This window comes from Pollicipes pollicipes, unplaced genomic scaffold (assembly GCF_011947565.3).
Source record: "Pollicipes pollicipes isolate AB1234 unplaced genomic scaffold, Ppol_2.1 Scaffold_7231;HRSCAF=8579_pilon_pilon_pilon, whole genome shotgun sequence".
In the NCBI taxonomy this organism is placed as follows: domain Eukaryota; kingdom Metazoa; phylum Arthropoda; class Thecostraca; order Pollicipedomorpha; family Pollicipedidae; genus Pollicipes; species Pollicipes pollicipes.
In genome coordinates, this window is record NW_023597034.1 from 18,588,728 (window position 1) to 18,602,953 (window position 14,226).

Sequence of the window (14,226 nt, forward strand, 5' to 3'; positions counted from 1 at the left end):
TACTTTTCTTGTCAGGATCCGCATAGATTTGCAACAGTTACGATCATTCGCAGTCCTTTTGAGTCGCGTTATGCGTTAACTTATTCACAGATGACCACGTGTACTACCTGGAACTGTTGATTTGTCATAATATTTTGGAAATATTGGCATAGAATCTTTGCGTAGCCACGGGCCAGTTTTGACAGCCATGTTTTGAAAATTTTAACGTATTTTTATGCGTTTGGCCCCCATTCAGGGCTACTAGTTCACGACTTGATCGTTGTCACGTTCACGCACTAAAACTAGACTTCAACACAGTTCAGCATTTACGTACTCCCCTATTCTGTTTTTTTTTCTTGTCGATATTGATTCACATGAATATTAATGCATGATCCAGTTCTATGGGGACTCACATGTCACATGTCTCGGTGCCCGCTTCAAAAGGACCAGGCCTGGAAACCTCCCACCACCCTCTGAAAGGAGACCCCATGTTGTTAAGGCAGCCCTCTGGAAAAGCCTTTCCTCAGCTTATATCTCCTGGCGCCGCCCCTGACAGACCCAATAAATTTATGTGGGGAATCCACATCAATGAAAAGTCTCCACCAATCTGTTGATGCACCAGTTAATTGCTCTAAATGGTATCATGTGTAGTATCTTTACCACAAATGGCTATTCAATAAACCATGTCCCATGATTTGTAATGCAGCGTGCTTTGTAATATGTTACACCTTTGACCTAATCCCAGTGCTAAATGATCAGAAACAGGCTATTAACCCGATAGGAAGCATAAAACATTGATACCCATACTTTGCCCTTTCTTGCAAGGGTTACTCCTTTGGACGCTGTAGGCTAATTCTGGTGAAAACGTGACAGCAGTCGCTAAAAATAAAAAGCAGTTGCAACAAGAGGTTCTAGTTGCATAACGCCATGACCAAACAGCAAACACGTCCCCTGTCAGGCACAGAACAAGTTCCACGCCAGCTAAGGGCAACGCTGCGACGCTTTCACAGCAGCTCCGCGCGTGTCCAACGCCCCACTCCACGGTACTCGTCTCGTACTCAACGATCACTTGCAAGTCGAGCGCGGCCTTGCCGACCAACAGCATCCGGCACCATCTCTGCACCAGTGTGGGAAATAAATCCGTTGCTATGCTACCCCTCGACTGCATGCTTGTAGTGTTCGCACTGGCGTCGACTGTATGCGCTCGGCCGACGCTGGGCAGAGCAACGCTGCCTACCAATAAGGGCGATTTCTCACACCCTGGCGGCCGCTCCAAGAACTATTTTGGAAGCTCTGGCTCTTGGACATTCTGTTCCTTGGACAATACGTACCTTGGACATTCTGTGCTTTGGACATTCTGTGCCTTGGACATTCTGTACATTGGACATTATGAAACGGGTCCCTTCACCCTGCACCATTTTGGAGGTTATTTCTCATCTTGGGCATTGTGTACCTTGGACATTATGAACTTTGGACATTCTGTGCCTTGGACATTCTGTACCTTTGGCGTTACGGTTCAAACGCTGTATACCTGCGGACATTGGGGCGCATAAGGAAAGAAAATAATTATCAAGACGTTTATATATTCCTAGCATTTTATACGAGTATGGCGCGCCTGCGACAGACGTTGCTAATAATTGGCGCTGAAACGGCGGGTGCTTTGTGCGTCCTGTATAACGTTGCCGCCGCTCCGGCTTCGCGCGTTGGAGGTGTGGACATGGTTTTTCAGCAGCAAGGAAGGACGTGTCTGGCGAAGATGGGTGAAAGGTGCGTATTGTGTCACACGTGAATGCTGCTTCGATACCCTGATGCATCATCCAATCTTCCTCGTCATTTTTTTTCACGGGTGAAAACATGGTTTACTTACCGTGGAATTGCATGAGGTTAGATCAGTTAGTTTGATGAACCAAGATCTTTGCGAACAAAACCAAATTGAGAATTTCTTTTAAGCATCAATTGGATCTCACACCTAACAGCATATCTGTATGCCTGCATTAACGAACATGTGCATACATTGAGAGTGTTCCATTTGCTTACACCATAAAGGCTAGCAATGTCTGATTTGCAACATTCAGCACCTGATCATAATACCAATACGCATGGCAACAATCTACATTCCAGCACTTTCTGGTCATGCCCACATCTAAAACTAAATTGATCTTGTACATTATTCTAGGGTCTACACATCTGAATCCTTTTGAACCTGACTTCTGGCTTCAGAAGCAGCACACTTATATGCAGGAGCAATGACTGGGATTCAGCTGTTGCCTGTTCTTGTTAATAGCCTCCAATAAGCAACGAATGTTCATGAATTATAATTTTGCATACTGCATGGAAGTGTTTTTAACAGGTTTGACAAAAGTATCAATACTATGCAGCCTGAGGTTTCTAGCACAAGTTTCCCATGGTATCAGCACCTATAAAAACCCTCAGAATTCTGACCTCGCCATGCGGGAAGTAAGTCTGATAGAAATACTGAAGAAATCATAATGCTGTGATGGTGATCATATGCAAACAAAACATCAGGATCTTCAGCCCAGCGTGGTCTGGGCTATGCTGGCACACCCATACACCAAACAGTCTGCACATTGATCTTACCTCCATGCCATTCAGCGGATGCCTTTTGCTGACTGCATTGTTGACCTCATTCAGCTGTTTGACAAGGCCTTATTCATTTGAGCACCTTTGGTACCACTGTACAATGTATGTTGACATTTTGCTGAATGCTGCATTGCAGTAGGATGAAGTTGGTCTCTTTTGAGGGAGTATTGCCCACTGAATGTCCTTGTAATGATCATGCTTCTGAGCCTTGTGTCAGGCTTGCATTTCCCAACCCAACCGAATGCTACATTGCTTCTGGCCAGTACACAAACCTATGTTGGTGTTTGATTATCCATGGGAACTGCCAGTTTTTTTAAAGACAATTAAAATCAGGTATCATGTGTATCATGGCAAAAGTATCACCATGTGTTGTGACATTTCCAGTTTTCACTCTGTTGGATTTTGATGACAAACACTATTCATTTCTTAATTCCTTCAATTTTATTAACTTCATTCTTTTCAATGATGTACTGGACAGAGCATAATGCCAAGTCAATTGCATGTTCCACTGCATTTCAGTTGCTCTCCTGCATGACCTTAAACATGACTACCATTTTCATCTCACAGCTCATGTGGTACAGAGTGACTGAGTGATGTTCATTTAATGCTTGTTTTTTCCTGAACCATTTTCCATCCTTTTCAGATGAAGAGTATCAGCACCCAGAAGTTCTATGGGACACCTCAGAATACAGTTATCAAATCATCTCTTGCTCTTGTTGCCCAGTCTTTAAACACCAAAATCTTCAAGGCTCTCTGTTTTCCTGTTTGGCAAAAAGCAAGGTGTACTGTCAGTGTGCCAGTTCTGTTTAAAGACCTTCATTATTTTGTGGGCAAAAGTGTGGACACTATCCTAAATAACAGTGAGACACACCAGCAAGGATGGCATGTGCGTTGTGTTAGTGCAGTGGGAGATACCAATAAAGTAGTGCCTTCTGAGTGCACTGTAAGGGTGGGGAAGATGAGAAAGGACAAGGAGTATGTGATGGAGGGTGATGTGATGAAAGAAAAGGAGAGAGAACATGGGTATGAGCTGGTAGTGACCATGTGGCGTAAGCGCAGAACTGGAGCCCTTACGCCCTATCTCCGTATTCTTGGCCACCACTGTCATGAAATTAATTCACGTGTGGGTCGCCTAGGTACCTTTGAACAACAAAATGAATTTAAACTAAATCATTTCGTGACCTCAACATACTTCAGTGCAGCAAACTTCAAACAGGCCCCAAAGCAGATCCTTTTGAGGCGAGCAAGGGTCCTGAATCACCTGCTCTGTGGGTCAAAGAAGGGCGCGTCCAATGCATGAGTGTGCCGTGGCGGCTGTACATCGCAGGCAGACTTGCTAGAACGCTGCGAGGAAGCGCTGCCTCTACGGAGACGCGGCCAGTGACCCAGCCGCATGGAAGATGGTGCGACCGGGCTGGACAGCCACCGAAGCCGTGGTGTCGCCCTCGCGTGTAGGCGGGTCGTCGTGGTATCGGCGGCACCGCCGCCATCTGTTATGGTTGGCCTTCAAATTTGTGTGCAATAAAGAAACCTCGTTATTTTTACTGGTTTTCGTTCAGAACCTGGATTTTTGCTATGTCTGTTGATTCTACGGTTGTGCTGAGTTACACTTGCTATATTCTAAGCGTCATATTGATGAAATAAGGCCTTCAATTTTCTGCGCGGACAGACGCGGCGCCGTGACCAGATTCGGACACGTTGTGCAAAGGGGGGGAGGGGGGGGGGGGGCGGGGCAGCAAAGTGCAGTGACTATGCCGAACATATTTTAATTTTCACATTCTCTGGTTCTGCTGAATCAGCTGCTGATACCAGGGCCCCGTTATCCTTGTAGTGAAGCAGCTCACATTAATGCATACGTTTATGCGCAAACACATTTGCACCTGACCGTTTTCATGTTTATGCATAAAACCATTCACGCATATACATTTCTGCATTTATGCATGAATGTTAAAACTTGTAGACAAGCGTCGACCTGCGCACGACTGTCCTGTCACTGACAAGGACAGAATACGCGCACGCCACATCACGGACGTCCTGCGCGCAGGTGACATCCGTGATATCCATTAGTTTAACTGAAATTCGCGACGACACACTAAATCACACCAGGAGATGTGTAACACCATCAAACGGGGAATTAAATTGTCTATCATTATCCGCCCTAGCAATGAAATGATATGATATTTTAACGACCTGGTGCTGCGTTATTTGAATGTTCCGCGCGGGCGCTTCGCGCGGCAATTGAGTTTACACGTGGCAACCCCCTTGACATTGCTCTGATTTAATTACTTTGGCGACGACATGCTCAAAGCTTAACAACTATTTTTAATACCATCATGTAAAGAATTAAATTCTACACCAAAATATGGACTAGCAAATGATGATTTATGACTCCATGGCACACGGCGTACGCGCAAACACAAAATTTTACTTCTGAGACAGCAACACTGCGGTAAACACACTAGTTCAATATCCTGCCACCAGGGTCGGCCGCGGCGCCACTAGTAGTCATGTCCGCTCATGGAACGTAACGGACATTCTGTACCTTGGACAATATGAACGGTTCCCGGCAGAGAGCCCGTCTGCGCACCAAAGCTCATAGAGAGCTGCTGATTCGGCGCCGGGTCGGTGTCATTCAGCAACTTGTAAGTGAGCTGGACATAATTATCTGTCTCGCTGGTGCGTAGTACCGAGAATCGTGCCGACGTGCTGAGCCGTGTGCCGAGAGACTGGTTGCGTGACGATTCGACCTTTGAGCATTCGACGCCGGTCGGAGGCTGTGCGGTCGTAGCAGATCGGATGACTACCGATGGTCAAGGAGTCGGCATAGGATCCACAGACGGTTCCACCGAGCAGGCGACAGACGGCCGTGCCGGCCTTGAGATGGCGATCGCTGACATCCACGCTCGTGCCGGTCATCCAGGGATCGGACGGACGCAGTTTTATGCTCGGCGCGACGGTTCGTCGACAGTGACGCGGTCACAGGTAAGGAGTGTGGTGAATCGCTGCGACACCTGTCGCTCTATCGACCCAGCGCCGGTGACTTGGTCACCCGGATCGCTGGACGTGCAGGATGTGTGGTCACGGCTGGCGATCGGCGTGACTCACTTTCGGGGGCAGTGCTACCTCTCAGTAGAGGTAGCACTCTCAGAGAGCTGTGCTGTTGACCTGCTGGAACAGATTTTCCTGGAGAGAGGTGCCCCTGTGGAATTGTTGTGCGACAGTGACACCGTCTTTCGCTGCAGGCAGTTCCAGGCATTCGCGGCACGATTGAGTATTCGCCTGCGGTTCCGAGCCGTGCATGAGCCCGGCGGCAATGGCATTGTTGATCGAAATCATCGCACTGTCAAGGTCATTGCCGCCAGGAAGCAGTGCTCTGTCGCCGAGGCGGTGCACCTGTCGAATGTGACGCCGCGTGACGTTGAGACTGCGGGCCAGTGCGCCGGCGGCCGCTGACTATGTGTACCTTGTGCGGGATTGTGTGCGTCTCGCTGCTGATCAGCCGGCGATCGTTGAGCCGCGTGAACCGTATGACACCGATCGGTATACTGCTGGAGATACTGTCTGGGTTCGTCGTCGGGGGACGCGGCGTAAGGAGACGTCACAGCCAGAAGTGGGGTCAGGCATTATTTCAGACCAAGTGGTGGTAAATGACGGCGTACCGTGGTATGTACGAAATTTGCGTCGTAGGGGCGATAGTGCTGCTGAGACAGGCGAAGCCGGTGACGGGGGCGCGGGTGACAATGATAGTTTGTTCGTGAGGATGCCTGTAGCCGGAGAGGTTGCTGATGCTGATCACTTTTGGTATGCTACTAATGCTGATGATAGTGCCGGTGCGGCTGCTGCTGATGGTGCCGGTGGGACAGGCGACGGTGACGAGCGAGTGTTGCCGCGTCGGAGCGGACGAGAGCGGAGGCCCGTACGATTGTGTACTTGTTGATCATTAGGATCAGGGTGGGGTGTTTGTGGTCCTGCGCCCCTGCTGGGGCGGGGGTGCGGCGGGGGCGCGCCTCCACCACGGTGGCGGGTGTCGGGCTGGCGGGTCGGCCCCGGCTCGCGGCCCCCGCGGTTGGCAGTCGCTGCAAGGAGTTGATGTGGAGCGTGAGGAGGTGCTAAAATACAGATAAGCTTTGGTGACCTACGGCGTCGCATTACACTCGTTATCCCAAAACATGACATCCTGATTCGGAAACGCGGCCATCTGATGTATGAAAAGGGCTTGCTGTTCTAGAAGTGGAGGATGCTGACCATGAACATGGAAGGCGCTTTCTAACCCGGAACTAGCGGGCCTCCTAGTTTGTAATGCCCCCTTCCCCTCTCCTCCCCCGGGCAAACAAATTGGTGCCTCCAAAGCACAACATCGGGCCTTCTGATTTAACACATGGCTACCTTATTCTTAAGGCTGGTTCCATGGTCCGGAAAACGAGCTCGTGATGAAAAAAGTCTTCTGAGCTTTATTTATTACCCTCTAGCTCAGTTGTTGGGCCTAGCTGATCTGAATTTGGGCAGTCCCCGAGTAGCTACATGCCTGTATTTTTGGAAAAAGTGACCTCCACAAAATTGGAGAAGGGGAACTGTGCGCTGCCTCCCTTGCCTGCAGTAATGGGGAAGGGGGGGGGGGCAGCGATTCCTCCCCCCCCCCTGCTGCTGCACTGCCACTGGGTGTGTCTTCGAATTTCATCGTGACGGGCTGGCGTGGAACGTCGGCTGACGCAAAATGTAGTGGTAACGTATTAATTTAATGTAATATAATGATTCTCTTAGCACACTAATTTGATAAGCAACATGTGCTCCGGTGTCTCTCATTTCAATACAACATTGTCCAGAAGAGTTCTAATGAGGAGGCCCCATATTTTCATGGGCCCCCTGGGAGATCCTGCCCCCAGCTGAAAACCGTGGCGCCGCCTCTGCGTACGGTGGTAGCTGGTTGCACTCGTGTGCATGCAGCAGGCATTTCTCAGTGGCCAGGGGTGAACATTTGCGATAATAAAGGTAATGAAAAAACACTCAGATTTACTTGTTTTTGCTCCCAACACCAGCTGGGACGCCAGGTGCGTTTGCATTAAAAGGATTATGCATCTACCGTAGGTATTGATTTTTGCCTGCCATCTATGGGCTGAAAATGAAGACTACTGCGGAGGGGTACGGAATGCCGTGTTTACAAAAGTAGTACCGGGAAAATTGCTTGAAAATACATATTTGTGCGTTTGAATGATTAAAAAGAGTGCAAGGGACATCTATAAGATTAATTTGATTACGCTCGACCACTTCATTATCCTTTTATACCGGTTTGATATTTCGAATATCTTCCCGTCGCCTGGCAACAGAAGCCATCTCCATAGCTACCAAGCAGGCATTTGTCAACAAACGAGGTGAGTTACCATGGGTTGGTTGCCTAGGCAAATATATTCTGCCGTAGCACGTGCTTCCGAGTTGTTTGCGTTGTGACATGCGTACATTTGGTAGGTAGGTATGTAGCTTGTCGATTCGAGTTTACTTGATTGATCCATTGGGTGCCTTGGTTGATGACCGCCCAAGAATGTGTGTGTACCGTCAAAAACCCAGCCTGGCGGAAAATCGATAGCTTGTTAGTATAATTTTCCTTAAAAATTGACAGTCTAATCTCCTGACAGCAGTGATGCAGTTTCAGTTGTAAATACACATGCATGGGAAGTTTCTGTTATGTCCATTGAGAGCATTGGTGGCAAGTGGACCAGTTGATTTGCCAGTGGTTATTAGGAGCTTTTATGAGCATTGCTGAAGCTGACATTCACATATTGCTCAGTTTCCCATTGGGGTTTCCTTACAAGGTAAAACTGGGTGTGTGGTAAGTGCAGGAAATTAACCTACATAGGTTTTGGCATTGGGAAAGCTCATGTACCCCTGCTTGAGAGTGGTCATTTGGGAAATCCTCATCTTTATTCACATACTGCATTATGGTGTTCTTTGATGTAAAACAAGGCACTCCAGGGCCACCTCATATTTTGAGCCTCATGATATCAGGACCCATTGATTTTGCTAGTAGGACATCCTGCAAGTAGGAGCATAGATGCTTGATAGGATGATAGTGAAAAAGGAACTATTGCTCCTGGCCCATACCACTTATAATCAACATTGACTATAGCTCTTTACTGAATAGCCAGTTAGAAGTTGTTTAAGTATGGCTGGAATTACTTCATGGTCTTGTAGCACTCCTATATTGTTGAAAGTCATTTGAATCAGGTGGAAGCTAACATTCTTATCACAGACCTGGCTACTATATATTCTTTTTATGGTGTCTGTCATGTAGCTTATACCACCTATCTTTGCCATTTTAAACCCTTGTTTGTGCATTGGTTATGATAAGTAGCAACCCTGTTCCCCTTGTTCCTTCAGTTGGAGGTTTTAAGGATTTAAGCAAGATTTGGAGCACCTTTGGTGTAATTACAAGACCAATGGTAACTGATTTTATTATGAATGAATTACAAACATGGTGTGGTCAGATGCATTTGATTGAATTGTAGGTGGGTTACATGTTACTGCTATGCAGCAGACAAATATTATCCCTGTTTTAAAGCAATGAGCTGCATTTTCTCCTTTAATTGGAGTCTTGGTCTGTATTTTTAGGTTAATCAGCCTGATTATTTCCTGGAGCCTTGGTGTGATCTTTAGGTCAGATTCTAGCCCATCTCTTTGGATGGGAATTACATCTTCCTCTTCCCACATGACAGTCACTGGTAGCATTTCCCCTGGTTAGTAAAGTGTGTCAGGCAACATCATGCTTGTAATGCATTAATGATACTATTAAGCGGTACTTGCCCCTTAACCGCACCACTGTTGATTTCTTTAGTAATGTCTGGGGCATCAGCTCTTAGGTTCAAATGCATGCCCTTAGATCTGTTTCAATAAGATGATGCCTATAGTTGTTTATGAATAATATTTCAGGGGGTTTTGGCAGATTGATTGGAAAAAGTGCTTTGATTATATTGCCTCTTGCAGTGTTTGGTGCAACTTATATGATGTAATGATAGAAAACTGCATTGGCAATGCAGACTGCATCCTCCTCTGATCAAATCAGTATTACTCCAACTGCTCATATCAAGGTAATTTTTACCATGTTGATTCATGTGCATGCACAGTCAGTGTTCACAGCTTTTTAATGTGCTTCAGTAAAGACAAGAGCTAAGTGCACCTATTTTAATTTGCAAGACCTGATTTTATCATTTGCTTTGGATACTGTAGTACTTGTTGCTCAGAGCAGAAAGCCTCCACAAAATTGGTGCAAATCTTAATTGATTAAAGCAGCTTTCTAAGTCATGTGTTATGTTGCAAAGTAGTGGAAGTGAGTGCAAAACAAACCCCACTGACAAAGGTATTTGTAGATTTCAGTTGGTCTCAAAATAGTTAAATGAATATAATTGCCATCAATCATAACCTGTTAAGCTGTTGATGGGTTGAAAGGTTTACAATATTCAGTATCACATGTGATACACTACCTACTTTGTTATATTTGCACAAAGTGTAAGTCATTATACATGCTGTGATGAATTCTGCATCCTTCTTTGCTGTTTGATTCTTCCATTATTAAACAATTAGGTTTTTTTGTCTCTGAATCTTTTGGAAGTGCATATAAAGATGTGGCTATAATATTCTAATCATAAGTAGCAGCAAGCTTTTGTAAGTACATGAGAAAATATGCTTGTATTGCCTTGATCAAAGAAATACCAGCACAATTGTACCAGTTTGATGTTCCATTAAGTTGTCATACAAATATGCTTTCAGTGGCGTTTAAGCTTTCATTTGACACCGCATTAGACAGAATAAGTGCTGCAGGGTATCACTTGCTGTTGGCTATTGAAAATGACATGTTTTTGAAAATGAAGGACTAGTTTTTTTGTCACATGAACATGGTTGATATGAATTCAGCTATAAAAAGTTAAACAGTTGTTGTCCAGCACTGATCTGTCACATTAGACCCAGGGTCATGCTAAGCAGATCTGTTGATTGTTCTCCAAGGCAGTACTGCCCCACTTCTGTGGATTATTTATGTTCCAGTCTTTTGCCTGGCAGGATCTTGGAGGAATATTGTTGTGCCATACATTGTCATGGCACAACAGCTGTCCTATGCCAGGTTGACCATCTCCAGACAGCTGCACACTGGCTCCCTTGTGTGTTCATGCAGGCAGTTTGCTTTTGCTGAGATTCACACTTAAAGTTTTAGGCCATTAGCCATCCATCCTGCTTACTGAAGACACAGGGATGGCTTTCCAAAGGCTTCCTCACTTCCTGCAGTGTTAGAGAAAAATGATGGCAAAATAAATAATGTTCTGTATGTGAACTGTACTATATACTGCAGCTCTCCCAATAGCAAACACAACAACCATCATTGGTGGTTAGAGTTCCCTTGATACCAACCATGCTGATTTTGGACTTATCCATTCTCAAGCAATTCCTTAGAATAAGAACTTTTGCAAGTCCTGGCATGACATTATTCTTCATGGTGCTGAAACTGCTGCACTGCACCCACTACATGTGTCTGAAGATTTGTTTATTTAAAATTGAGTTCTGGAATGATCATTTCCCAGCATGTGGCAGTTGCTCATGATATTAAATATATGTATATACATATATATATATATGTTGGAATATTTTGGCAGAATTCTTTCTTTGATACATGTTTGATTAAAAACAACTGCTGGCTCAGCATTAAGGAGCTTTTTGATGCATCGTTCTAGCTTCCGGGCCTTTGACTTTGCGTCATCGCTTAGATTAAAGATGGTTCGCACAAAATTACTCATATATTCATCACTCCTTCCATTCTAACGTTTCGAGATCTTATCTCATCTTCGGAGAAGACTAAATTGCACAAGAAATAAGTTTTGAGTTTTAAAGGATGAAAAAATTGCATTTTCATAGTTTTCATTTCCAACAGTAGTGCACAATTTTTTCATCCTTTAAAACTCAAAACTTATTTCTTGTGCAATTTAGTCTTCTCCGAAGATGAGATAAGATCTCGAAACGTTAGAATGGAAGGAGTGATGAATATATGAGTAATTTTGTGCGAACCATCTTTAATCTAAGCGATGACGCAAAGTCAAAGGCCCGGAAGCTAGAACGATGCATCAAAAAGCTCGTTACTGCTGAGTCAGCAGTTATTTTTAATCAAGCATATGTATATATATATATATATATATATATATATATATATATATATATATATATATATATATGTGCCTGACTGCTCATTGCCCCAGAAGTCAGGTTGCAGCATGTCAGTGCCCACTATGAAAATGCAAGCGTGATTGGTATTACATAGTTATCCAATGACATGCTAACATTGCGACAATCTTTTCGCGGACTCGGAGCATAGCTTGCACCTCATATGCTTGCGAAGTCAATGTTGTTTGCATGGGGCTGCTGTGTGTTGAGAAAACTGTTGCATGCTATTTGATTAATTTGTTCATCAGTCATTAGAGCTACATGGACATTTTTAATGCAGCACTGTCTTGCAGCCCACTTGCCTGGATATATTGTGTCAGTAACTTTGGAATACAGCCTTCACCTGGCATGTCCGGCAGTCCCCCCAAAAACCAAGGGACAAATGTGCTTATCAACATCGTGCTGACCATGTTTCCAGGCATGCTTAGGTCTGTGAAAAACTTCACTAACAGTTTTCCGAACGTCGCTGTGTGTGGGGAATTTCATCACATGCCAGCCATGCACCGTCAACTTCTGTCCATACCCCCATGACCACTCCCACTGCCAGTCCCCCCCCCCCCCCCCCCCACCCCGCCTCTGTCGCACCGACCATGAGTGTGCCAGTGTCGGACCAGGAGGGATCGCGTGTGCCTCTCACTTTCCGAGTCACCACCCCACCTCCCCTCCCGCCTGTGTCGCATCGACCATGCGTGTGCCAGTGTCGGACCAGTAGGGATCGCGCGTCCTTCTCACCTCCTGAGTCACCACTCCACCGCCCCCTCCCGCCTCTGTCGTACCGAGCGTGAGCGTGTCGGTGTCGGACCAAGAGGGATCGCGCGTCCTTCTCACCTCCCGAGTCACCACTCCACCGCCCCCTGCAGCCTCTGTCGTACCGAGCGTGAGTGTGTCGGTGCCGGACCAGGTGGGGCCGCGTGCGCTGCAGCCGCCGCCAGCCGACGTGAACGCGCAGCTGGGCTCGAGCAGCGCCGAGCGGCCGAGCAGCGCCAGTAGCGGTGCCGACAGCCCGGCCGTCGTCACCACCACGCTCGTGGCTGCGCCCTACATCACCGTTACAGGTACGGCGCGGCCGCACGGCTTCAAGCCCTGGGTGTGCCGCGTTCGGGTGCTGTTTGAGGCCGGTGTCATCGTTATTGCTTTGTTTGTTTGCAAACGGTGAGAATGAAATGAGGAATGCTTATGTGTGAGCTTGTATATATATATATATATATATATATATATATATATATCTTTCTTGATTGTTCAACGATACCCGATCTCACATTCACTACGTTTTTGCGATGTCAGATATCAGAATGCAAATGACTTCCGAAAACATTTTTAGTTCCGTGGGAGGAAAGTTGCGTTTTGCTTTTCCGTGTTAAGTTTTGGTTTCAATATAGTTCCCACGGGTAGGGAGTAAATTAGTGCGTCCTCAAGTTGGCATTACGTTGGTCCGGAGCGTAATGTATATGCTGATGCTGAATAATGTATATGTCTGCTGATGAAAAGAAGCTTTGGAATATATCTGTACCGCTAGGGATGAAATAAAGCTCAAAATATGTGGGCAGACCCGATCCGTCTGAAACGTCGCTTTGTGAAGACGAAACATCCGCCGAATGAGTCGTTCCATTTTACCTTATTTCGATTTGCATGGCATATGCTTCATTAAATATAGGAACAGCACCTCGATCGCTGGGAACTGATTGTTGTGGGACAATGTAAGGTACAGCGTAGCCAGATTTAGTTGGAATCGGCTGATGTTATCTGGATACATGATCCCAAACCCGCTATGAGCAAATGGGTCCGTGCAGCGTGTCTTGCGTGTGGAATAGTGCGAAGCTAAAGGCAATACAAAAGCTTAATGGAAAGGATATAGGTGAGTGAGAGTACATACATTGTTGGAATGGGCCAAGGACGGGCTAGCTCGCATTGGTAACATGGGAACTAATCCCAAATGATGCATTGTTGATTGTTCAACTGCGCTCACTAGCTGTGATTATGGAGATTTGAAGGCATCGTGTTGTTTGCATGACAAAAATTGTATTCTTCAAATGGGAAGATGGTCAGGAGTTATACCGAGCCTTGTTTGACGTTCATAGCCATACCGTCTGTAATCCAGTCAGATGTTGCGTGCTAGAATTGTCGTGGTTTGCCGTAGGAATCAGTGCAGGGTGAGTTATGTCAATAGCTTTCAGTGCTCCATGCAGCGCGACGATCCGTGCCTTGCTGTGAATTGAACTATGTGCTCGCTTGGCATTGCACTACGTTCACGATAATCCGCTGCCCGATGACACGAGCCATTCATTACGCCCTGTTGTCAACCTGGGATAGGCTCCTCCCGTTGTGCGCCGGATCCGGCCGTGTCCGGCATGTGCGGGTCTCAGGAACCCGCTGCCAGTCTCGTGCCTATGATCGGCTCTGTATTGGGACGGTAGCCGGCTGCCGTGCTGTAGTGGGCCGATGATTGTGCCG

The 14,226-nt window shown here is 46.3% G+C and overlaps 1 protein-coding gene across 1 annotated transcript in view; it reads left to right on the top strand.

Moving 5' to 3' along the window:
* Nucleotides 1–14,226, top strand: part of LOC119109803 (DNA-binding protein RFX2) — a 49,341-nt gene that overhangs the window by 11,495 nt on the left and 23,620 nt on the right. The window contains exons 3-4 of the mRNA XM_037233557.1: nt 7,920–7,949; nt 12,677–12,830. Of these exons, the coding sequence (XP_037089452.1) occupies nt 7,920–7,949; nt 12,677–12,830 (184 nt within the window). The remainder of the gene's footprint in view (nt 1–7,919; nt 7,950–12,676; nt 12,831–14,226) is intronic.